The sequence below is a fragment of the Carcharodon carcharias genome, chromosome 7, assembly GCF_017639515.1.
Source record: "Carcharodon carcharias isolate sCarCar2 chromosome 7, sCarCar2.pri, whole genome shotgun sequence".
Lineage (NCBI taxonomy): Eukaryota > Metazoa > Chordata > Chondrichthyes > Lamniformes > Lamnidae > Carcharodon > Carcharodon carcharias.
Window position 1 is genome coordinate 34,423,946 of NC_054473.1, and position 23,846 is coordinate 34,447,791.

The 23,846-nt window shown below is 43.5% G+C and overlaps 1 protein-coding gene across 5 annotated transcripts in view; it reads right to left on the reverse strand.

The window, feature by feature from the left end:
* Positions 1–23,846, reverse strand: part of phf2 (PHD finger protein 2) — a 148,934-nt gene that overhangs the window by 67,128 nt on the left and 57,960 nt on the right. For 3 of the 5 annotated variants that reach the window (XM_041191913.1, XM_041191912.1, XM_041191911.1), the window contains exons 4-5: positions 3,356–3,516; positions 380–521 (exon numbers count right to left, since the gene is read on the reverse strand). In XM_041191913.1, coding sequence (XP_041047847.1) covers positions 380–521; positions 3,356–3,516 — 303 coding nt within the window. Of the gene's footprint in view, positions 1–379; positions 522–3,355; positions 3,517–8,291; positions 8,431–23,846 lie in introns of those variants that run through there. The other 2 variants (XM_041191914.1, XM_041191915.1) reach the window with 2 other exon arrangements.

The following is a 23,846-nucleotide window of genomic DNA, read 5'->3' on the forward strand; positions in this document are numbered from 1 at the left end:
TGCACATCACCCCTCAATGGGGGGGAAAATGTTGGCCTATGTATCTATTTCTAGAACCCAGGATCCCATATATCTTACTAGCCACTTCCTCAGCCTGCCCTGCACATTGATCATGTACCGCATATACCGCACCTTGAACACATACCACAGGCCCTGCTGTTCCTGCGCTACCTTTTGAGAATTGTATCCTTTATTTTGCCTCTCCTAAATCTTCCTACGAAAATGTATCACTTCACACTTCTCTGCATTAAATTTCATTTGCCGCTATCTCTTTCCTTTTTCAACTTTTAGATATATTTGCTATAGACTATAAACAGCACAACCAATATTGAGAAATGGTTTAATAACTATACGAAAATTTTACATTTAAAAAACGTACTTGGTATCTGAAAACTCAAGATTAATCACATTAAGAACTCTCTTCCGGTTTGCACTATAGTAGTAATCAACAAATTCCTTTATGGTCAACTTGCAAGTCTTCTGTTTTGTGACATCTACAACATCAATAACTCTGTCTGGGCCTGGAAAACAAAGTGAGAATACAGCAAGAGGTGTCTATAAAGGACTCTAAGCTCTTACTATAGAGTAAAATAAGCAAACTGTCAAAGGAATGTAGTCTCTATGTGATTATAAGTGTAAATTGAGGTTTGCAAAACATTAACTACCAACGTGCAAATTATTTCAAATGAATGCATTTTGATTCAATTAACCCTTTTTAAAAAAAACACTGGTCAAAATGTGCTATAAAATCACATCAAAAAGATCCACAGCAACAATTAAAGCTTGTCAGTACGAGAGCAAAGAAAAAGGCTCCATACCCGCGCCATCGTAGTGTTTTAATCTGGGCGGGGTTAAGGAGCATGGGATGGGGTTACGGTCAGGAAAACAGGAAGCTTGGATTTCTTTGATCATCTTTGCATTCCCGACCGTGCTTTTCTCTCGAGCCACAATTTGAACATCACAGCCTTTACCAGGTCCTTCCCTGCCTGACACACGGTTCAGACCTCTGGATGGGATTGGGGGGGTGGGGGGGGGTGTGGAGTTCCCAGGCAAGGGGAGGGGTTGTGTGTCCATGCGGGGGATCCCGTCTGAGCTTTCCCACTCCCTTCACCCACTGATCCATTTTCCTTGAATCTGTAGCTCTCCATTCCTAACCCTGTTCTAACCCTGCTGAGAAAAAAAATCTGTTTTATGATGGAAAAGACGAACTGCCGGAGGGCAATTCCTAACCAACCCCCATTTCCTTCCAGGCCATGACTCAACTAGCGATACCAAACAATTATTTTCCTAATTTCCTGTTACATTGTCTCACCAGCCCCACAGGTGTGACATCATTGGAATTCTGTGCACACACGGGTCAGTGCGCCTGCACAGCCAGGCATCGACAGCCATCTTGTGCCGCCATCTGGCGTTGGCAGGAGAGACAGTGAAAGAAAATAGTGATTACACCACTAACTTTACATTAGCCCAAAGGAGGAGCAGACGATAGGTGCAGCATAAGGATACCTACAATTCCAAGGGAAAGGAATTGACCTCTCCGAACATTATACAAAATAACGGCCCAGATTTTGCAGTGATAATGGTGGGAAAGCTGTCTGTTTTCACCATAATTACCCCTCTGAAACTGACAGCAACTTATGGAGTTAGCACAAGTGCAGTTATATTCAGAAATCAGGAAGTTGTTGTCAGTGATTCTATACTTCTCCAGATGGTGCGCTGTTGAAGTCCCACACCACCCCCAACCTCCCGACTGAAATCATTGGTTGGTGAGATCATCCAGATACATTGTTCGTTATACTGTAAAGATTGTTGAAAAAGTTCTCACTGGTCCTAAAGAAGTGTTGTATATTTGTTGAATGCCAAATTTCTCCGTCATAAGAGATTTCACATATTTAAAAATTACTTTTTCAAGTTTATTTATTTTCTTTTATCTTTTACCTTAATCCCATACGTATACACCGATCATTTATTTTGCTACCAGTAAAAATTTTAAAATAAAATTTAAGGAATTCAGTGATTTTTAACTTCTGGATTTACTGTTCATGAGAATACTTCAGTGAGATTGGTTGTTTACCCAGGTTGATGATATTACAGCTGCTGGATGCCTAGAGAATCCCTCTGACTTGGCACCAGTAACAAACTGATGTCGAGAAAGGGCAAGTCTGCACCACAGAGAGAGGTTGTCAGTTCTTTGTGGGCAGCTTTCCTCAAGGTCAATGAGAGCAGCATTGCTTTGTCAATGACTACAAAATCTAATCCAACATCACTAAAAAGATTCTGCACCTGATTACTGCATGTTAAAGACCACATAAGGATAGCACAGGCACACTGCATCCTTCTCTTTCAAGGAACATCAAGGCTATAATGACTAGAGATAATACAAAGATCCTCCATATACAGCTGCTTTAAATATGTCTTTTAAATGTATATAGTGCTGATTTATGAAAGAAGTGAATTACGACACAGTGAAAGGTACTTTAACATTACATAGCCTTTACATCATATCACTTGGTAACAGTGTATAATACTCTCAAACCAACTAATATATAGGTCATCACTTGAATATTGGACAACTGTTTTAACAATATGATGTTAACAACAGTATGTAGTCTTAACGGAGGTGCAAGATGTCATTCTGATGTCAACAATTTCATTCTTAATATCAAAGAAAAACTGAGTACTGGAAATCTGAAATTAAAACAAAAAATATTCAGAATGCCCAGTATCTCAGTTAGCTTTTAAAAGTGAAGCTAAATTCAGACAGAGGCCTTTGGTTTTAAAAGCTAAACAAAAAAGAGTGAATTTCCATTATTTAAATAAACACTAGCACTTTATTCTTATTTGATTTCATCAGAAGACTCTAATTATTTTGTGGCCTGGGCCTTGTATTCTCCCATTATGATTACTGGTTGCTTAAAGCAGTAATTCGTATAAATGCTGATTTGCAACAGGCAATACTCTTGATCACAGATTAAAAATAGAGATTACCGTTTAATATTAGTGTATAATGTAAACTAAATACTTCTTATATTTTTAACTGCTTAGGTATTGTGGCATTTCTCAGCTTCCATAAATCAGCTTTCACTGATGAGCACATTCCATATATAATGCAATTATAACACATACACATGCACGATATAAAGCTATTTCTCACTGTTCAACATTTTGCATTCCTCACAGCTTTCAGAGTAAGATTGATTTTATGTAAAATGCGTGATAATAAATAAAAGCTGAAAAATAAATGGAATGCAAATATTTTCTCAGCTAAAGGTACTTTTAATATAATGAAAGAAATTATTCTTTGCTCTTTCTTTTTCTGTGTATAATTCAACCTGTTGATCATTTAAATACTTACCAACATAATTTTCAAGGTCACTAACAGAAAATGTAAGCGGTGGTAAACTTAATCCCAAACCCTCCTTCTTTGCAACCAAAATAGGTCCAGTAAAACCATTTTCTTCCAGAAATCCCAAGGACAGTTGAGTTCCAGTCAGCCTTTGAATAACCTCCTCCGCACTATAAAAATAAATGCAGATTTACTTCACTGCAAGAATAATAATAACTTTTGGTTACAATGGATACTTTAACTACATTATTTATTTTTCTATATCTTATGTATATGACTGCAATATGTAAGGTTGGGTAGAAGTCCACTTGTTTGCAGTTACGTTCTTTGTCATATTTTCATAATGAATATTTGTGGTCAAAGTCCATATAATAATAACTGAAAAAGGTAAATTTCTTACTATTAATCCTCACTCTTTTGAATTAAGTCTTGACTGCACATATTCATTGCGTTATGGGCCAGTTGGGCAAAGAAAATGGGAGAAGCTGCTCAGTATTTCACACAATCTTTAAATACTGCTGTCATCTCATGATAGCTCACTGCCTACCAAAATTACTATCCCTAGTTCAGCTTTAGAATTGTCTGCAAATAAAAACTCAGAATGATGGAGATTTCAATGGAATAGAGAGGAGGAGTGATGGGATGCATGCCACAGGATCATAGAGCCATTATGTGATATAAAGAACCTATTTGGCCCATCAAGTCCAAGCTGGCTCCCTGTGGGGGAATCCAGTCAGTCACATTCTCCCACTCTATCCCCTTAGCCCTGCAAGTTTACTTTCTTCAAGTGCCCATCCAATTTCCTTTTTGAAATCACTGATCATCCACGCTTCCACCACCATTGGACGCAGTGAGTTCCAAGTCATTATCACTCACTGTGTAAAGAAGTTCTTCCTCACATCCATCCTGCATCTCTTGGCCAAAACCTTAAATTTGTGTTCCCTAGATGGTTAATGGAACAGCTTTTCTTTGTCTGTCTTATCTAAACCTGTTATAATCTTGTACACCTCTTATCAAATTTTCCCTCGGTCTCCTTTGCTGCAAGGAAAATAATCCCAGCTTCTCCGGCCTAACGCTGTAGCTAAAATCCCTCAGCCCTGGAACCATTCTGGAAAATCTCTTCTACACACTCGCAAGGGCCCTCACATCCTTCCTAAAGTGTGATGACCAGAACTGGATGCAATACTCTAGTTGTGGCCTAACCAGAGCTTTGCCTAAGTTCAGCATAGCTTACCTGCTTTTGTACATAAGACCTCTCTTTATGAAATCCAAGATCCCATATGCTTGGCTAACTACCCTCTCATTTTGCCACCTTCAAAGATCAATGCACATGAACCTGCAGGCCCCCTCTGTCCCTGCACACTACTTAGAACGGTAACATTCAATCTTTGTTGCCTCTCTCTATTGTTTCTGCCAAAATTCATCCCCTCAGACTTCTCTGTATTAAATTACATCTGCTACCCTATCAAAAGAACCTCCTGTTGCAGTTGATTTTTTTTATTCTTTCACAAGATATGGACATCACTGGCTAGACCAGCATTTTTATTGCCCATCCCTAATTGCCCTTGAGAAGGTGATGGTGAGCTGCTGAAGTCTATGTGGTGTAAATGCATCCACAGTGCTGTTAGGATGGGAGTTCCAGGGTTTTGATCCAGTGACAGTGAAGGAACGATGATATAGTTCCAGATTGACATCATCCTCATTGTTTGCCATACCTCCAAGTTGGGTACGGTCCTCAAATTTTGAAATTTTATACTGTTTTCCAAGATCAAAAATAGAGTGGTCCTCGCACTGATCCTTGAGGAACACCACTATGTACATTCCCCCAGTCTGAAAAACAACCATTTATCACCACTCTCTGCTTTCTGTCCAAGCTGACACTCGCCCTCCTATTTCATGAGCCTCAATTTTGTTAATCAGAACTTCATGAGGTACTTTATTAAATGCTTTCTTAAAATCCATATAGGCACCATCCACTACATTCCCTTCATCTACTTTCTCTGTTACTTCATCAAAAAATTCAATTAGATTAGTCAAGCAGGATTTGCCTTTTACAAATCCATTTTGGCTCTCCTTAAATAACTCATACCTCGCCAAGAACCAATTCATTTTTTTCCCTTGATTATTATTTCAAAGGTTTTACCAAAATTTAAACTGACTGGTATGGAATTGTTAGGAAGGTCCTTACACCCTTTCATAAACAACTGTATCACATTTGCTACTCTCCATTCCTCTGGTACCTCCCACAGGGAGGATTGAAAGAATAAGAAAAGCTCTTCTGCTCTCTCCACTCCACTTCCTTTGGCAACCTGGGATGCAAATTATCCAGATCACTTTTCCACCCTAAGCATAGCCAGTCTTTTCAGTACATCCTGTGTATCAATTTTCACTCGTCCACTACTTCCACCATTTCTGTATCTGCTGATATTTTGTTAGCATTCTCTTCCTTAGTAAACACTGATACAAAGTACAGGAAGTCCCCATTTTAAATTGCGCCATTTTAAGTAGTTTCACTTTAATGTCAGCCAGTTAACAGGGCCCATATTTGCATTTAGCATTGGAAACTTTGTTTTAACTTCGTTTTGCATCATGTCTGACGTAGGATTACACGGCACCATTTAGGAGCAGCTTCTTCCGCTCCCTGACCCTCCCAGTTGCTGCCGATCTTGCCTCGTGCCAACCCTCCTGGGTCAGTGCTGACCTCCCCTGTCGCCGACCTTCCCGATCTCTGTCCTTCTTGCTGAACATCCCTCAGAGTCAGCATATATTTTTTCTATCTTTTTAAATTTTATTAAAATTTTAAAGTTATTTCATTTACCAACATAGGAATTTAGTTGTGTAATGTATTTCAACTTACAGGGTATAATGTTTTAATTTTTTTCCAATGAGAAAAGTCCTAGAGAACCTAGCTACAGCTTTTACATTGGTTATAATGAAAATCTGATTCACTTAAAGTTGTTTAAATGGCACATTTCAGGAGTGCAACTATAACATTAAGCAAACACTTACTGTATTCATTACGTATTCGAGTCTTGCCCTGCACCTCTAAACATAGGTCTGTCTTGACTGTCTTTCATTCATCCTCGTCCCGAGGGTTGGCCGCACTAAGAACAATCTCTCTCCACTGATTTCTATTCACCACTGATTTCTATTTTCCGCTGCCCTCATTGACTTTCTCATAGAGAGGGAAGTCTATATTCTAATACTTCGATCTGTGCCATCCCGAGTCTTCCTTGTGCACATTTTCCAGATGTTTTGCCTTGCAATACCTCTTTTTCCAAACACTCCCCTCCTGTTTGCATCAAGTGCCCTGATAACACTGCCCCTAACAAAATCCTCTTAACACCTGCTTTTTTGAGCACCCACTCATTTGTCCGCTTGGCCGTCCATTACGCACTTAATATCCATTTGAGTCCTTTCATTTCAAATGTTCTTATTCAATCCTTGTCACTCTTCCTGATGGCCCAGCTTTCACAGCCATACATTATCACCGGTCACACAAGGGCTTTCAGAAGACAAATTTTCATTGTAATCGAAATGCTCTGGCTACTCCATACTCGTTTAAGTGGGTTCACAATACCATGACCCTTATTAAGTCTAGCACAAATTTATTTGGTAGAATCAGCATCTTGCATGATGACTGACAAGTCGAATTCAAAGTGAGTTCTCTTCACCAGTCCCTGGAGACAGCAGCTTGAGGCAGTGAAGTTGAAAGCTTTTTCCCACACTTGTAAGATCTTAAAAATGCCTCACCTTCCACACAGCCTTTGCTCCTCTATACATATCTTCCTCTTTGAATGCAAATACCCATTGATTCATTATGGCTTTGGAATTTATCTCCCTGATAATAAAAACCTCTCATAGCACTAAGTTTTACCAGTGATCTTTGGGAAAAATAAACATACTGGGCTGAAATTTTCCATCGGCGAGTTGGGGGTGGGGCCCGTTCGCTGACGCAAAAATGACGTGGGATGATGTCAGGGGGAATCCCCCACGTCATCCCACCCCATTTAAATATTCAGGTAGGTGGGGGCACAGCACGATCAGCTGTCCGCCCGCCGACCTGTCAATGGCCAATTGAGGCCATTGACAGGATAATTAAAACAATTAAAGGTTGCCTGTGCAACCTTAAGGCTGGCGGGCAGGCCAGGAGCGCCAGCGGGCTTCTGATAAAACATGGAACCTCATCCACGGTTGGGGATGAGGTTTCATGTCGGTTTCAAAAAGTTTATTAAAGTTTTTGTGAAATTTATTAACATGTCTCATCTGTGTGACATTGTCACATGAGGGGGACATGTTAATAATTTTTTATTTTTCTATTTTTAAAGTTTGAAAGCCTTTCAGCGATCTCCCTGAGGCAGCACTTAGCCTCAGGGAGATGTGCACTCTCGCATTTGGGGAACCCCCACCCCCCCACCCCGGCCCTGCACGCACAGGAAGCGCATCCTGCTGGACGTCACTCTGGGCGGGCCTTAATTGGCCTGCCCGCACAAAACGGCGGCGCAGCCCATTTCGGTGGTGGCGATCGGCTGCCCGCCCGCCCGTCAAGGGCAAAATTCAGCTCACTGTTTCTAAACTTCACCTGGCTGGTGACACATTTCACCCCCTCCTTTGAAAACAATCTAGTCTGGTTCATTTAAAAATGCAAATGTTCCCATGACACCTATGTTTCTAAACTTCCCAATGTTTACCTAGTTAACATTTCAAACCTAACCTCTCTTTTTACATCAAAGCACCCAACTTAATTCAATTAAGTCTCTCACACACACACATCCACACACCCCATTATTACTTGATTTAACAATTAATTCCAATAACTTTATGAGAATTATTATATTTTCAACATCCCCCTCCATATTGAAAAATGAACCGTCATAATTTTAAAAGACGGCTTCATTTTTATTAACCCACCTTATACTATTTCTATACTTATCAATATACTTACACTACTACATTACTAGAGTTATGCATTAACATAACAATATATATACACAAATCCTTCGCATCAACAGAAATCAATCCAGTTTAAAGTCCAGGTTTTTAAATGTCCAATTTTCCCTTTAAGCTTCCAACTCTTCATAGAGCATCTACAATCAGATTTCCTCGTCCAACAATGTATAATCTGTAGATTAAATGGTTGCAGTAATGAACTCCATCTGAATAGCCTTGCACTTCTATCTCGAAATTTGTCCAGAAACTTTAACGGATTGTGGTCTGTATAAACAATTGTTTCTGAAGAATTGTTTGCAACATAAATCTCAAAATGCTGCAATGCTAGCAGCAGACCCAGAGTCTCCTTTTTGATCGTTGAATATATTCTCTGTTATGCATTCAACTTCTGTGAAAAATACCCTATTGGTTTTTCAATACCAGTGTCATCTTCTTGTTTCAGTATGGCCCCAATGCCTAAATCACTTGCGTCAATGGCCAACTTAAATTGCTAGGCATAATTGGGTACTGCCAAAACTGGTGTATGAGTCAATACAGTTTTCAAACTATCAAATTCCTTCTGACACTCCTGTGTCCATTGAAACTTCTTGTTCTTTTCAACAAGTTCAGTCAGTGGAACAACCACACGGCTAAAATTTGGCACAAATTTCTGATAAAATCCATTCATCAGAAATCTCAAAGCTTCTCATTTTGTTGTAGGCACTGGGAAATCCATGATTGCCTTGACTTCCTCATCTCTCAGAGCCACCTTACCATACCCAATAGTATGGCCTGGATACGTAACTTGCGCTTTTGCAAATTCACTTTTAGCCAAGTTCATCAGAAATTTGCTTCTTGTAATCGAATAAATAATTCTTCCAGATGTTGTAAGGACTCCTCCCATGTAGGACTGAAAACTATCAAGTCATCAATATAAACAGAACAATTGCTTAAACCTGCAATTACTTTGTCCATCAGTCTTTGAAATGTCGCAGCTGCATTCGTCATACCAAATGGCATGACTTTAAACTGATATGGTCCATTGGCATCATAAAAACTGGCATCATAAAAATCGACATCTCCTTTGCTCTCTCCAGTAATGGTACTTGCCAATATCCTTTTAGCAAGTCAATCTTTGTGATAAATGTTGATTGTCCCATATTCTCCATACAATCCTCCAACCATGGTATAGGGTATGAATCCGCTTTTGTCACCGCATCCAAATTTCGATAGTCCACAGTCTTTGTGTTCCATCCGGTTTCCGTACCAGTACAATAGGCGAACCCCAGTTACTGCAACTAGACTCAATGATATTATTTTGAAGCATGAAAGTCAATTTCATTCTGTACTTGTGATAACTTTGCCAGATTTAATCTATAATTATGTTGCATTATCGAAGATGCAACTTCTATAGACACTTCATGTATAGATAAATCTGTCCTCCCCAACTTATTTCCACAAATAGCTTTGGTACTGTATTATCTTTTCTGACTCACTTTGACACTTGTCTGGAAGGTAACTCTATATTACATTTAAATTTTGAAGTACCCCCTCATTATCCAACTTGATTAGAGGAAAATCAATTTCAGAATCCTGTATTTCTACTTCTTTCTCTATATCTACCACCAGCAACACCTCCTTTTGGTCCTCTTCCCCGTCAAAATACTTTTTAAGCATATTTACATGACACACCCTCTGCTTCTTTCTACTATCTGGAGTAGTTATTGAATAATTTACTTCACTCAGTTTCTTTTCAATCCTGTAAGGCCCACTAAACCTTGCCTTTAATGAGTCATCCAGTACAGTTTACAGAACTAGCACTTTCGCTCCAGCAATAAAATTCCGAGCTGCAGCTTTCCTGTCTACTTTCACTTTCATCACTTGCTGTGATATCGTTAAATGTTCCCTAGCCAACTCACATGCTCTGTCTAATCTCTCTCTGAAGTTTAATACGTAATCCAGCAGTGTAGTTTCTGAATTTTGATCCACCAATTTCTCATGAATCAATTTCAGTGGCCCCTTTACCTCATGACCATAGACGAGTTTGAAAGGACTAAAACCAGTCAATGCACTAGGAGCATCCCTAATAGCAAATAACAAGAATGGAATTTCTGTAACCCAATCCTGTGGATAGTCCTGACTATGCACCCTCATCATAGTTTTTAAGAGTTTGATGCCATCTTTCCAAAGCCTCTGGTGACTCAGGATGATAAGCTGTTGAGTTAAATTGTTTTATCCACAAACTGTTCATTACTTCCTTAAAGAGCTGTGACATAAAATGTGAACACTAATCTGATTGTATTTTCTTAGGTAAACCATATCTTGTAAAAAAAATTAGTTAACTCTTCCACAACCTTCTTTCTTGTAATGTTTCTCAAAGGTATTGCTTCAGGAAGTCTGGTAGACACATCCATTATTGTCAGTAAATACTGATTTCCACTTTTAGTCTTAGGGAGGGGTCCTACACAATCAATCATGACTCTAGTAAAAGGCTCTTCAAATGTTGGAATTGGAATTAAAGTTGCCAGCTTAATCACTTCTTGTGGTTTCCCTATTAACTTGTGTGATAATGCGGTCACGCTTGACATGTTCGACAGAATTTGACTACATCCCTATGAAATCCAGGCCAATAAAAATGTTTTTCTATCTTCACCTGTGTCTTTCTAATTCCTCAATGCCCCCCATTGTAATTTCATGAGCTATACTCAGAATCTCATATCTATACTCAACTGGGATAACATTCTGATGTACCTCCCTCCAGTTTTCATTTGCTGAAACATGATACGGCCTCTATTTTCTCATTAAAATATTACCCTAAAGGTAATAACATCCTTGAATACATTTTACCTGTTTCTCAGTAAGCTGTCTGATATAAATGTTGAATTTGCTCATTTTTTTCTCTGTAATTCCACTAACTGGCTTGAGTTAAACACTTCAGCTGAATTGTCTTAGTCTTTATTGCTGAACAAATGTTATCAAACAGCATCAGCTAATTGGATTTCAACACCTTCTTCCTGCCTTTGAGCTGTCTGTCCTCCCTGCTTTTCTTGTTTCAGCCTTTGAGCCTGTGATCGCATTAACACACAATCCGGAAATAATCCAGGTTGCTCCCTTTGTAACACTTCTGCTGAAGACACTTCTACAGGCTAATTAACTACCATAGGCATCACCCACATTTGTGATCCAGCTATATCATTACCCAGAATAAACTGAACCCCTGCAATGGACATTTTTCCACTACTCTAACAGTCACCTCACCTGTTTTCCACTTACTCTTTAAATTTACCTTCCACAATGGAATAGGTTTAGCATCTCCATGAACCACCCCCCCCCCAGGGCTAGCCCGTGTCTCTTAAAATTTTAATATCTTTACCTACTCCACCCTGTTCACATGGAAAGACTTTCCCTTCATATACAAAATCTCTAAACATTTCTGCAACCTGCTCCTCTGAATTCTCTTGGGGAATTTGTGAACACGTTCCCACTTCTTTATCTATCCCTGATTCTCCCTGTTTTACCTGGACACAAACCACTGGTTTTTCCTGTGCCTGAACCTCAGAACCCAAAGTACTTTTACTTCCAGAACTTTTTTGCACCCCAATAATTCCAACAATTCCCTGCAATTTCCAGCACACTGACTTTGTGTGTCCAACATTATTGCAATGAAAACACCTCAATTTTCAAATGTCGTTTCTACCCTCAACACCTTCCTTTTTATTCTGAGAGAAAACATCCTGGGAACTTCCAATTATTCCTTCCCTTCCCTGGCTACCCACTTTCCTTTCACCTTCCCACTTTCTATCCTTTTCCGATTTGAAAGGGTGACGTAAAAAAGGTTTAGCTCTATGAATTATCTCATAATCATCAGCTATCCCTGCTGCTTGTCTTAATGTTTGAACCCTCTGTTCTTCCACATGAGTTCACATGACCAAAGGAATTGAATTTTTAAATTCTTCCAAAAGAATTACCTCTCTAAGAGCTGCATACATCGTCTCTATTTTTAATGCCGCATCCACCGGTCAAAATTACTTTGTTTTACATTCTCAAACTCAATATAAAAGTTTGCCCAGGCTGTTTTCTCATATTCCTAAATTTCTGCCTGAATGCCTCAAGGACCAACTCATATGCACTCAAAATAGTCTTTTCAAGCACATCATAATTCACCGACATTTCTTCTGACAGTGAAGCATATGTTCTATCCACCAACCTGGATTGTAAATACAATGTCCAGTTTTCCTGTGGCCATTTCATCTGTTTAGCTAACTTCTCAAATGAAATAAAGAATGCATCAACATCTCTTTCCTCAAACTTTGGAAGAGTTTGTACAAATTTAAACATCTCCGCACTGGATTTTAAGTTAAAGGTGTTTTCATCATCAATACTTTCCTCAGGGTCTGAGGTCTCCTTTTTAACTTATAGTTTTTTAAGCCAATACTCTCTGTCTCTTTCCTTAATTCTCTCTTCCATTACTAACTTTCCCCTCTGCAGATCAAATTTCCATTTCACATTTTCATTTCTTTTTGAAATAATCTCTCTTTTTCCCTTTCTTTTTCTGCTGCTTCTAGTTCCAGCTTTTTCACTTCTAATTCTTTTTCCTTTTCATTTGCCTCCAATTCAAGTTTTCTCAGCTCCTATGCTTGTTCAGTTAGAAATGAAGAGGCTTGAATTTGAAGTCTCATTACCTCCAGTTGTGACTCACTAGTGTCAGGTATCACTTCCAACATTAAATGCTGTGCTATACCTTCAATTATATTGCTTTCTTAGTTCCTGCAGGTAACCCCAATTGTAACTTCTCCGCCAATTCCAATAACTTAACTTTATTTACCTTTTGTAAACCAGCCAAAGTTATAACTTCAACTCAAACAAATCTAAGCAACTGCCAGAGCCAAATTGCAGTCTCGCCACTACAAAAAAAACCTCACACCAACTCCTAAATTCAAAGTGCTTCTCATACTCGTAACCTTAAGATTCACCAACTCCAAAAAAAATCAATGATTTTCAAATATATCCCGCAAAGAGCCCTCAACTATTTTATGGCATAGACAATGGTAAATGCTGAATCGTTCAAATCCCAGAGGGAAACTTGAAACAACTATCACAACTAATTTTCAATTTGTATAAATTTCGAGATGAGTGCCTTGAATTCAGCAGTAATAAGACCACGAAGTCTCATAGGTTTTTATAAAACTAAATTAAAAATGTATTAATAAGAGAAAAGATTTTAAATACATACATAGATGTACAAATTACTATGATAACTTCTAAAACCCCTAATCAATCTAACTCCCAGTTACACTTTCGTCATAGCAACAGTAAGGAACATAGAGCAGAGTATTGCCATGGGGGGGGGGGGGGCAAGCCGGCTGCCGCTTGCGTTCGGCACTGAACCGCAATTTCACGCTGGCTGGCCAGTTAAGGCCTGCCCAGCATGAAACGGGAGGAGGGTGAACGGGCCAAGCGTGAATTTCACGGACGCGCACAAATGAGTGCTTCATTATCTCCCTGAGGCACAGAGCTGCCTCAGGGAGATGAAGCATTGTTTTAAAAAAAAAGCAAATAAAGATATAATAAAACATGTCCCCTGTCACATGAGCAAGGTCATGTTATTAATTCAATTTCAAAACTTTTATTATATTTTTAATTGCTTTTGAAAACTTCATGCCAACCGTGGATGAGGTTTCCAAAAAAATGCAAAGGCTGCTTGGCCTTTTCACCGCGAAAAATTTAGGCTGATTGCTTACTTAATGGCCTTAACAGGCCTTTTAATTGTCGGCTGGCACGATGCTAGCGCGCGCCCTCCAACTGAACTATCGTGCAACTGCGCATTGACATCGGCATGCTCAGCCGAAGTTAACATGCGCCATTTCACGCTCGAGTGGGTCAGGCATGCACCCGCCCATCGAGCGAAAATTTCTGCCCATAGATTTTAAAAGGCCCAGGCAAAGAAACGTGCTACCCTGAACAAGTCAAATTCGAAGTGAATTCTCTTTTCAGTCCCTGGGGCAGAATTTTCTGCCTGTTGTGCAAGAGTGGACGCGGACGGGCGCGGACCTGATCGCCGACCGCGATCGGGTCCATGCCGCCATTTTAGGCGGGCAGGCCAATTAAGGCCCACCCAACGTGAAACGCGGCTCCCGAGGTCAGTGGGAGTGGGTAGGTGGGTGGCGGTGGGACTGCTATGACTGCCGGGTCCAATGGCGACCCAGTGGCCTGTTTAAAAGTACTCCTGTAGCCTTGCAAAGGCTGTGAATCGTGGCCTGCAGAAGGGCACCCCAGAGCACTGCTGGTGAGCCGACCAGGCAGAAGGGTAGGGCAGGGGACCAATGTGCCCCTCATTTCTCAGATAATTGCCTTGCTGCCCTCAAGGAGGTGGCAACGCAGCAGGAGATCCTTGTTCCGAGGGACGGGAGGAGGAGGCCTCCCCACATGACCAAACGTGCCTGGGAGGAGGTGGCAGAGGTGGTGAGCTCCTGCGACGTGCGGATCCAGTGTTGCAAGCACTTTAATGCCTTTTTGCGCTCTGGAAGGGTGAGTACCACGTTGGCATTGGTTACTTAACCCAGCAGGTAGATGTTCCCCCCTGGCCGCAACCGCAGCCCTCCCACCACCACCACCACCCCACCCCACCTCCCCCCCGCCCCCCCGACGCTGAGTGTAGTGACTGCATTGAATTAACAACGTGTCCTTCGCTGGGTGGACCAGCAGATATTGCCCATACCAACGTCACCCTGAGAGGGTGGTGAAGAGATGGGTTCTGCCCCGCAGCATGTGGTACACTGAGACCCAGGTTACTGTTTTATGGGTGGATTTGCTCCTAGGCGCAGAGCTGGAACTCCAGGACATGTCAAAGTCAAGGTGCTGACATGCTGGGAGGGGAGCTTCCAGGTGGCAGGGCACTGATCGATCTGCTGCCCTTGGCGTTCCGTGTGCTTGTGCCTTCTTGCTTTGCAAGTTTGGATCATGTGGTGCCAAATGTGATGTAGGCTGCATTTGGCAAGGGGGCGGCGGTGGAGGGAACTGGCCTGGCATCTTGTGTGAGTGTGCGGCAGCTGCGGGGTGAGGAGGCGCTGGAGCCCTGGAACGTTCCAGTCTGGTTGGGGTGGGACGGCAGCGAAGAGATTCCAGGTACAAGTTGCACTAATCAATGCTCTTCTCTCCTCTTCAGGAGAAGAATGCTCATAATGCCACAGACCGGTTGAGGACTGGCGGAAGGCCAGCCCAGTTGGCCATCATTTCCAGGTTCGAGCAGGAGGTCCTGAATCTGGAGAGACACCATGCGCCCAGGTCCCAGGTGATGGTGAGGCTGGGGTGCCATAGGCAAGTATGTTAGCCCAGCACTGAAGTTGCAATTAGCATCCCAGCAGCCATGGCAGTGCTAAATGTTCAGTGATTGAAGTTTGCAACATGGCTTGACCATTGCTTATGGAAGGATGAGTGCATAATGATCCGGGGGACAGGGATGCACATTGACATTGTCTCCACGTTACGCGTTAACTAATCAAATGTCCTTGTTATTGCTTTTAGCATCAGCGGAGCAAGGCCAGGAGAAGGAGGAGGCACAGGGGCCCCCTCTCCCACCTGAGGGTCCTGAAGTCTCTGACCCACCAGCGTCACACCATCTCTGCCAGACAGGCACCAGCGCAGGTACGAGTACCTCGGTGGGAATTAGATCATCAGCTAGTGTCCCGGGGCACACCGTTGGGGGCACTTCACAGTCACTGGAGGAGCTGGCAGAGACAGAGAGTGCCCATGGTGCCAGCAATCGGAGAACTGCAGGGGACCAGGCACATGCTTAGTCGGTCGCTGATGATGTGCCTCTGAAATTGTCCATGAGGCAGCAATTGCTGGAAGTCCAGCAGGATGTGCGGGAGGATCTGGCAGAGATACATGAGGCGATGCTTGGCTTGGGCTCTGTGGTGGAGGAGTCCTCGCAGACCATCGCCAATGCAATGAACCTCATGGCCATGTGTCCTCCATGGAGAGAGTAGCAACTCTCGTGGAGTGGCTCCTCCAGGAGACCAATCAGGGATTCCTGGGGATGCACACGGACCAGCAAGCCCTCACATCGGCATTGACCTCAGCTGGTCAGTGCCAGTGTGGGAGATGGTCTGGGCACCAAGTTTCCCAGTTCGGTGCGCATCCATCTACGGTGAGCAGGGAAGTCCGAAGCAACCTCACGTCAGCACAGCAGCTGCCTGTCGTCTCTACGAGCTCCTCTCATGGCACTCTGGAGGAGGGCAACAGCTCCTCCGCCAATGACTGTGGCGTCCAATGAGGCTGCGACAACTGTGAAGATGCCAGCTGTGGAACTGGCCGCTCCCTCCCAGGTAGGGCCAGCACAGGCTCCACGGGCCGAAGGACGTCCGCCAAGGTCATCGAGGCCAATAGGACAGCACAGTGAGCAGGCTGTCTCAGATGCCAGTACCAGTGATGGGACAGCACCTAGACGTAGCACCCGGTTGCGTAAATTTAAGGCACCATAGGCACACCACGGGTTATTCACTGGTGCTTTTGTGTTGCCCCGCAATTAGGTCATGATTAGTTGGTGTGGTGTTTAACACCTTTGTCATTTTGTTTCTTTAAGATCATTTTGTTAAATCATTAAATTTAGACATGTGACCATGGCTGAGGGTGCCTCTTTTCTTCTGCAGGTGGATGGTTACCCATGATGTTAGTGAGTGAGTTGTTTGACATTGAGCTTTATTGACAAGACCCTTAGTTAATGTTCCTATCCAGACAGACTCAGCACTCATGTATCAAATATGGAGCCTGCAGCACAGGCTTTTGTTGGAGGTCCATGTGTGGTGTTCTAGCTGAAGGTTCATTGGATTAAAGCCTCCTGGGTGTCCCTGCAGTATGCCCGGGTCAGCATCTACCCCTTCAGCACTTCCCTGTGTGTACTCATCCTCGGACTCACTGCTGGACTCATCGTATGCAGCTGCAGTCATTGTGTCGACATCTTCCTCATCCACTGCGTCACCCCTTTCCAGCGCAAGATTGTGGAGAGTGCAGCATGCAACCACTATCAGTGACACACGATCTGGTGGGGTATTGCAGCCCCGAGCGGTCCAGGCATCGAAAGTGCATCTTGAGAAGACCGACGGTTCTCTCCACCACAGCCCTTGTGGAGACGTGGCTCCTAGTGTACCGCTGCCCAGCTTCTGTTCTTGGATGACAGAGAGGCTTCATGAGGGGATAGCCCTTGTCACCCAGCAGCCATCCATCCAGCCGGGCTGGAGCACTGAAGAGCCCCGGCACCTGGGAGTGACTGAGGATGTAGGCGTCGTGGGAGCTGCCTGGGTACCTTGCACAGACTTGTAGAATCAGCATCCTGTGATCACACACTATCTGCACGTTCACAGAGTGGAAGCCCTTCCTGTTGAAGAAGGTACCAGGCTCACCTGCTGGCACCTTGATGGCCACATGTGTGCAGTCTATTGCACCCTGGATGCGGGGGAAGCCAGCAATTGCTGCAAAGCCTCTAGCTCACTCTGTCAGGCCGGCCTGGTCCCAATGGTAGTGGATGAACATCAATGCCCGTCTGAACAGAATGTCTGTGACCTGCTTGACACAACTGTGGATTGGGAGACACCACAAAGATCACCCACCGAGCCCTGGAAATAACCAGAGGCATAGAAGTTGAGAGCAGCTGTGACCTTTAGAGCCACTGGCATGGGGTGCACACCCACACAGTTAATGGAGATCCCAGGGCCTATCATCTGACAGATGTCGTTGACCGTCTCCCTTGAGAGATGGAGCCTCCTTTGGCACTGCACCTCAGACATATTGAGGTAGCTGCTTCACCGCCTGTATACCCTGGTAGCAGGATAGAGGCATCTTCTGCGGCCCCTTGTGCCTTGGACTTCCTGTTGGCCTTGTGCCCCTTGTGCCTGCGCCTCTCCTCCCAAAGATGGCTCCCATGGAAGCTGAATGTGCACTCCTGGCCTCCTCCCCCTTCTGGCCCTCCCTTCCTCCTCAGAGGAGGTGCCTCCAGTGGAGAGCATAACTCCCATTCCCAGGCTAAGGGAAGGCTTCCTGAAATCTGCAGGCCCCCAAAAAGGATATTCATTGTCGAGTGCTGACCTGAAGGTTGAGAGTCCTGTCCCAGCAGCTGGTATGAGTTTTGAAGTATTTCTGCTCACACAGTATCAGCAACTTTCAGAAATAAATATCTGACTGAGCACATTCGCGACCCCAGTGAGCCCTCTTATCCCACCGGCGGATGAGGTTTATACAAATGTCTCCTACCCGCCTGCCCGCTGCACCCATGCAACAAGAGCTCTTAAGATGTAACTCTTTCAAGTTAACACGTTTCCATGTGTATTCAAATGAGGCTTTATTGTTTCAAAGTTTGCCATTGTGAGATTTGAACTCTTGATCTTAGGGTTACAAACCCAGTACCATAACCACTTGGCTATTTAGGCCTGCACCCATGCAACAACCTGAAGATCACACGGGCCCTGAAAAATCACCGTCAATTGACGCTTCAAGGGCCTTAAGTGGCCCCTTAATTAATGGCGGGCGCGCATCGGAGATCATTGCATGCCCGCCCACTGAAATATCATGATGGCACGTGGTGACATTGGGACACTCGCCCGATGTCACCTCGCATCATTTTACACATCGGCCCACCCCCGCTCGCCAACGGGAAATTTCTGCCCCTGGAGACAGCAGCTTGAGGCAGTGAAGTTGAAAGCTTTTTCCCACACTTGTAAGATCTTAAAAATGCCTCCCCTTCCACACAGCCTTTGCTCCTTTATACATATCTTCCTCTTTGAATGCAAATACCCATTGATTCATTATGTCTTTGGAATTTATCTCCCTGATAATAAAAACCTCTCCTAGCACTAAGTTTTACCAGTAATCTTTGGGAAAAATAAACATACTGTTTCGAAACTTCACCTGGCTAGGTGACACGTTTCACCCCTCCTTTGAAAACAATCCAGTCTGGTTAATTTCAAAATTCAAATGTTGCCTTGAAACCTATGTTTCTAAACTTACCCGATTAACATTTCAAACATAACCTCTCCTTTTACATGTAACCACATCTTGTTCCTTGAGCTGGCATTCCCCTGCCCGCCGGGTCCCACTTAGAGCAGCAATCTCAATGTTGAAACATCTGAGCTCCCAGGCAACGACAGCAGTGCGCTGTTCCGGTCTGTCACTGTTGGGTTGTTCATGATGGTCCTTACGTTCCAGGTCCTGAACTTCATTTTAAGGAGGTGCAAGATGCCTGTACGTGAGCTCTTTTAACGTGAGGTGGCCGTTGCACACCAGCTACCACACAGGCTTGACGGAGCAAGGTCTTAGTCCAGTGGCAAGGGGTCTGAGACAACTGAAGGCGAGGCTCCACTGTGTGGGCCTAGGACATACAGACACACATACTCCTACTGTCCTCTTTTCTCCTCCCCACAGGACGTCTCTCCCTGGGATTCATAAAGAGCAGTAGCAGCCTCATGATCTCGCTGTTGGCCCGTGCTGCACTGCTCCGGGCAGTAACCACCACATGGTGATTCCAGCCTCTGGGTCCTCACGTGCTCTTCTGGGTGGTGGTTGCTGTCTCCAGGCCCTCTTTCCCCCCATTCTTCTAAGTGATGGTCATTGCCTCCGGGTCCTCAACCACTCTGGCTTTCCACTGCCAAATGCCTCTGCCAACTGAGAGGCAATCCCCTGAACTCCCGTTGCCCTATCTCTCAACTCTCACTGATTTATCCCCTGAACAATCACTGTTTTATCTCCCGACCTCTCGCTCTTTTATCCCCCGACCTCTCGCTCTTTTATCCCCCGACCTCTCGCTCTTTTATCCCCCGACCTCTCGCTCTTTTATCCCCCGACCTCTCGCTCTTTTATCCCCCGACCTCTCGCTCTTTTATCCCCCGACCTCTCGCTCTTTTATCCCCCGACCTCTCGCTCTTTTATCCCCCGACCTCTCGCTCTTTTATCCCCCGACCTCTCGCTCTTTTATCCCCCGACCTCTCGCTCTTTTATCCCCCGACCTCTCGCTCTTTTATCGCCCGACCTCTCGCTCTTTTATCGCCCGACCTCTCGCTCTTTTATCGCCCGACCTCTCGCTCTTTTATCGTCCGACCTCTCGCTCTTTTATCTCCCCATTTCGCTCAGAATTATCCCCCCACCTCTCGCTGATTTATTCCCCGACCTATCGCGGGATGAGATGGGGTTGTTGCCTGGCTCTCCACAGCCTACATGGTACCCACATGGGCAACGACCTCTGGATCCTCCCCATCCCAACGCAAGTTTCTCTCCAGCCCTGAGCAAGAACCCTGGCACCAGGCAGGCAACATAACTGTCCGGACTCTCGCTCCTCACTGCAGAGAACAGTGTCAATCTCCCTCACTATAGTCTCCTACTATACTACATTTCTTTTGGCTCCCCCAACTTGAATGGCTTCCTGTACCCCAGTGCCATGGTGAGTCAGCTCATCCACCTTACAGCCCCCACTTTCATCCAAACAAACTGAAAGAACCTCAAACCTGTTGGACATCTGCAGAGGCTGACACTCCTGCATTCCTGCCCACCGGGTTTCCTTACCTGCCTCAGCTACAGTCACACCCTCCTGTCCTTGACCACCTTCCAAACCCGAAGATCCTATCCTAATGGCGTGACTGCCTCCTGGTACAAAACGTCCAGGTAACTTTCCCTTTCCCTGATGTGTTGCAGTGTCTGCAGCTCAGCCTCCAGATCAATGACACTGAGCTGAAGCTCCTCAAACCACAGTCACCATATCTGAGAAACAAAATCCACATATACACCATCTAGTATGCAACTGTCTTGATATCAGACCATCCAGTCCCTTCCCATCCATACTGCTTGCAATGCAATATTCTTTGGATTTTGTTATCATTGAAATGCCAAGTAGTTCTGGGAGGTTTCACATCGAAAGTGAGGCAGCAATGCAAAATATGTCAGTCACTGGTGATCAAAAAATCATCCTCAATGGCAAAACTCCCAATTTAACTGTAGCTGTACTGCAGGTTCCTTTTTGTTGGTCTAAATTGAATTTTTGTTGCATTCCTTATATTCTTAGCTGCTAAGTGGAAGAATTTGTCAACAAGCTCCTCACAGAATGTTCAGCTTTCATACTGCAATTCAATCAGAGGAATTGACATATTTCACTGATGAGTTCCTGTTCTTTGGAACACCATTTCTCATCAAACTGCCAGTATACTGACCAAAGATTGAAGCTAGGGTCAGGGTTTCAGACCCACATGGGGGGGGGGGCGAGTATGAAAATTCACACTGCCAGCCAACTGGCAGCTGGTTTGCTGGCTCCATCCCAACCTGGAAGCGGGATTATAGTTGGCAGGGTTACCCACCCTGCTGGTAGCTAATTAAGGCTGGTTAACTGCCTATTGTCAGGACTTTCCAGTTGGCCTGCAGGGCCACCCAAAGTGGGAGGGACTAGGCCAGCTGCCTGGCAGTGGAAGATTGGCAGCAGACTGGGGGCCCAGTGCTTCAGAAAGGCTCTGAGGCCCTCCTGCCTGCTTGGCCTCAGCTCTAGCCACAGGCCACCCTGTAATGTGATGCCCCCTCCACAATGATGGCCCAATTGATGAGGGCATTTTAAATTTAAAAGTTGGAAAGAGAGTGCCTCAAAATGGAGGCAATCTCTCTCTCACCTGAAGTGCAGGCTGCTGCTTCTTGCAAGCTGGAGGGCCTCCCACTGGCTCTCCAGCTTAGAGATCCTGCCCACCATCCTTAATCAGATGGTACACCCACTCCCTGGACACTAATTGGCCAATTCTGGGAAAATCACAACTGGGTGACTGTTCCCCAAGCACTGTGGTGTTGTGACTACCATTTGGCCCCGACATTGGATCCAAAGGCAAAATCATATCCTGGGATCTATCACGGTTTGTGTTTATTAACAGAGCAATGGATAAATTTACCACTCCATTAGGAGAGGTCAACTGATGTGGTATAGAACAGGCTGGACACAGGGTCATTAATTGGCAGCACCTTGGAGGCAATGCAGTTACCTATTCTTATGGAAATGTCTTCTGATGTAACCTCGTGACCGCTCTGTTTGAACTACAACAGAACAGGTAAAACCAGAATAACACGCATGTAAAGATGTGAAATGCATAGTTTATGCATAGTAGGGGAACCTATTCATCAATCAGCAGGTCTCATTTTCCTCTGCTTCTTTGAAATTGTTAGTCATACCAAGTTTTAATTTTGAGTGCCAATACAAGATCCTACATAGTTGCACGGTAGCCTTGAAACACTTGTAAGCACAACTTGAAAGCCACTGTTCTAACGCAAAAAATAAAAGGATAAAAGAAGGCTAACTTCGCCAAAAAAGTGTAAAATAAAAAGAACAGATGGAGTGTTCTTAGCTTCTATAGTAACTTTCTCTGGTTTGCTTTTCCCAATGAAAAGTCAGACATGTTCGATCTCAGATGGCCAGGTGGTGAAGGATAGAACTGCAGTCTAATCTTTACACAAACACAAAAGCAAAATACCCAACTTCTGATGAAAGATCTGTTTCTCCCCCCACAGATGCTACCTGACCAGCTGAGTATTTCCAGCACTTTCTCTTTTCCACACGCTGTGATTTGTCTCTGTTCGCCCCTCTGCTTTCAGTGTTTTTGGCGAGTAATCTGAACAGGATCTCAAGATAAATAAACAAATACTAAAGCTGAAACAATCTAATATGCAGCATACACCTATCCACAAGATAATGGCCAAACTGTAGGAATAAAGGCAATGAGGTTATTATGAGCAGAAATGCGCAAAATAAAAATGTGAGTCCGGAGAGATTTTCACTATACGGCTAAATTTACATACAAAGAATATAAAAATAAATAGAATTGGGTTCCAAGAGAGGCAACAAAGGCTGGTTATATTAGCAAGTTCAGGGAATTACATAAGTGCCTGTTGAAAAATTACAAGTTATCATGGGATCTGAGTTTTCCTAGACACTGACAACAGCCAATGAACCACCGGGATCTTTTCCGATCCTGTACATTGCAAGTTCCGAAGAGCTAGCGATGCTTCAAAGCTTAGCTTTACCATTCAATGATTAGTAAGGTAAAACAGCAGAGTAAAAGCAAATGAACAAACTTACAATAAATTCTAGTTCATAATAGTTGGATCCTATCTGCTACAATTTTGTTTCAATACACGATTAGATGGAAAACTAGTGTTTTTCTGTACAATGTTCAGCTTTTGAAAAACAAGTACTGTGCATTCATTAACTTGACATTTATTTGAAACAAAATCTTGTGAAAAAAAGAGTTACACTGCTGATTTGAAAATTATCTTTTCTGTATTATACAAATGCAATTTTCGAAAGGAAAAAGGTACCATATTCAACCAGAGTATATATAGTTTGCTTAATCAGCAATTCAAAGTAAGGCATCTACAATAATTATGGCGATTTGCTCATCATACATTAGCACAAATTCATAATAATTAATGCACAGATAAACAAATTCTGTAGCTGTTAAACCAATTAACTTCTTGAATGTCAGTTACTCAAATTTCCCAGTTTAATTAATGAGTAGACTCCCATAGCAAAGAACAGCTTAAACAATTTGTCTATTCAGTA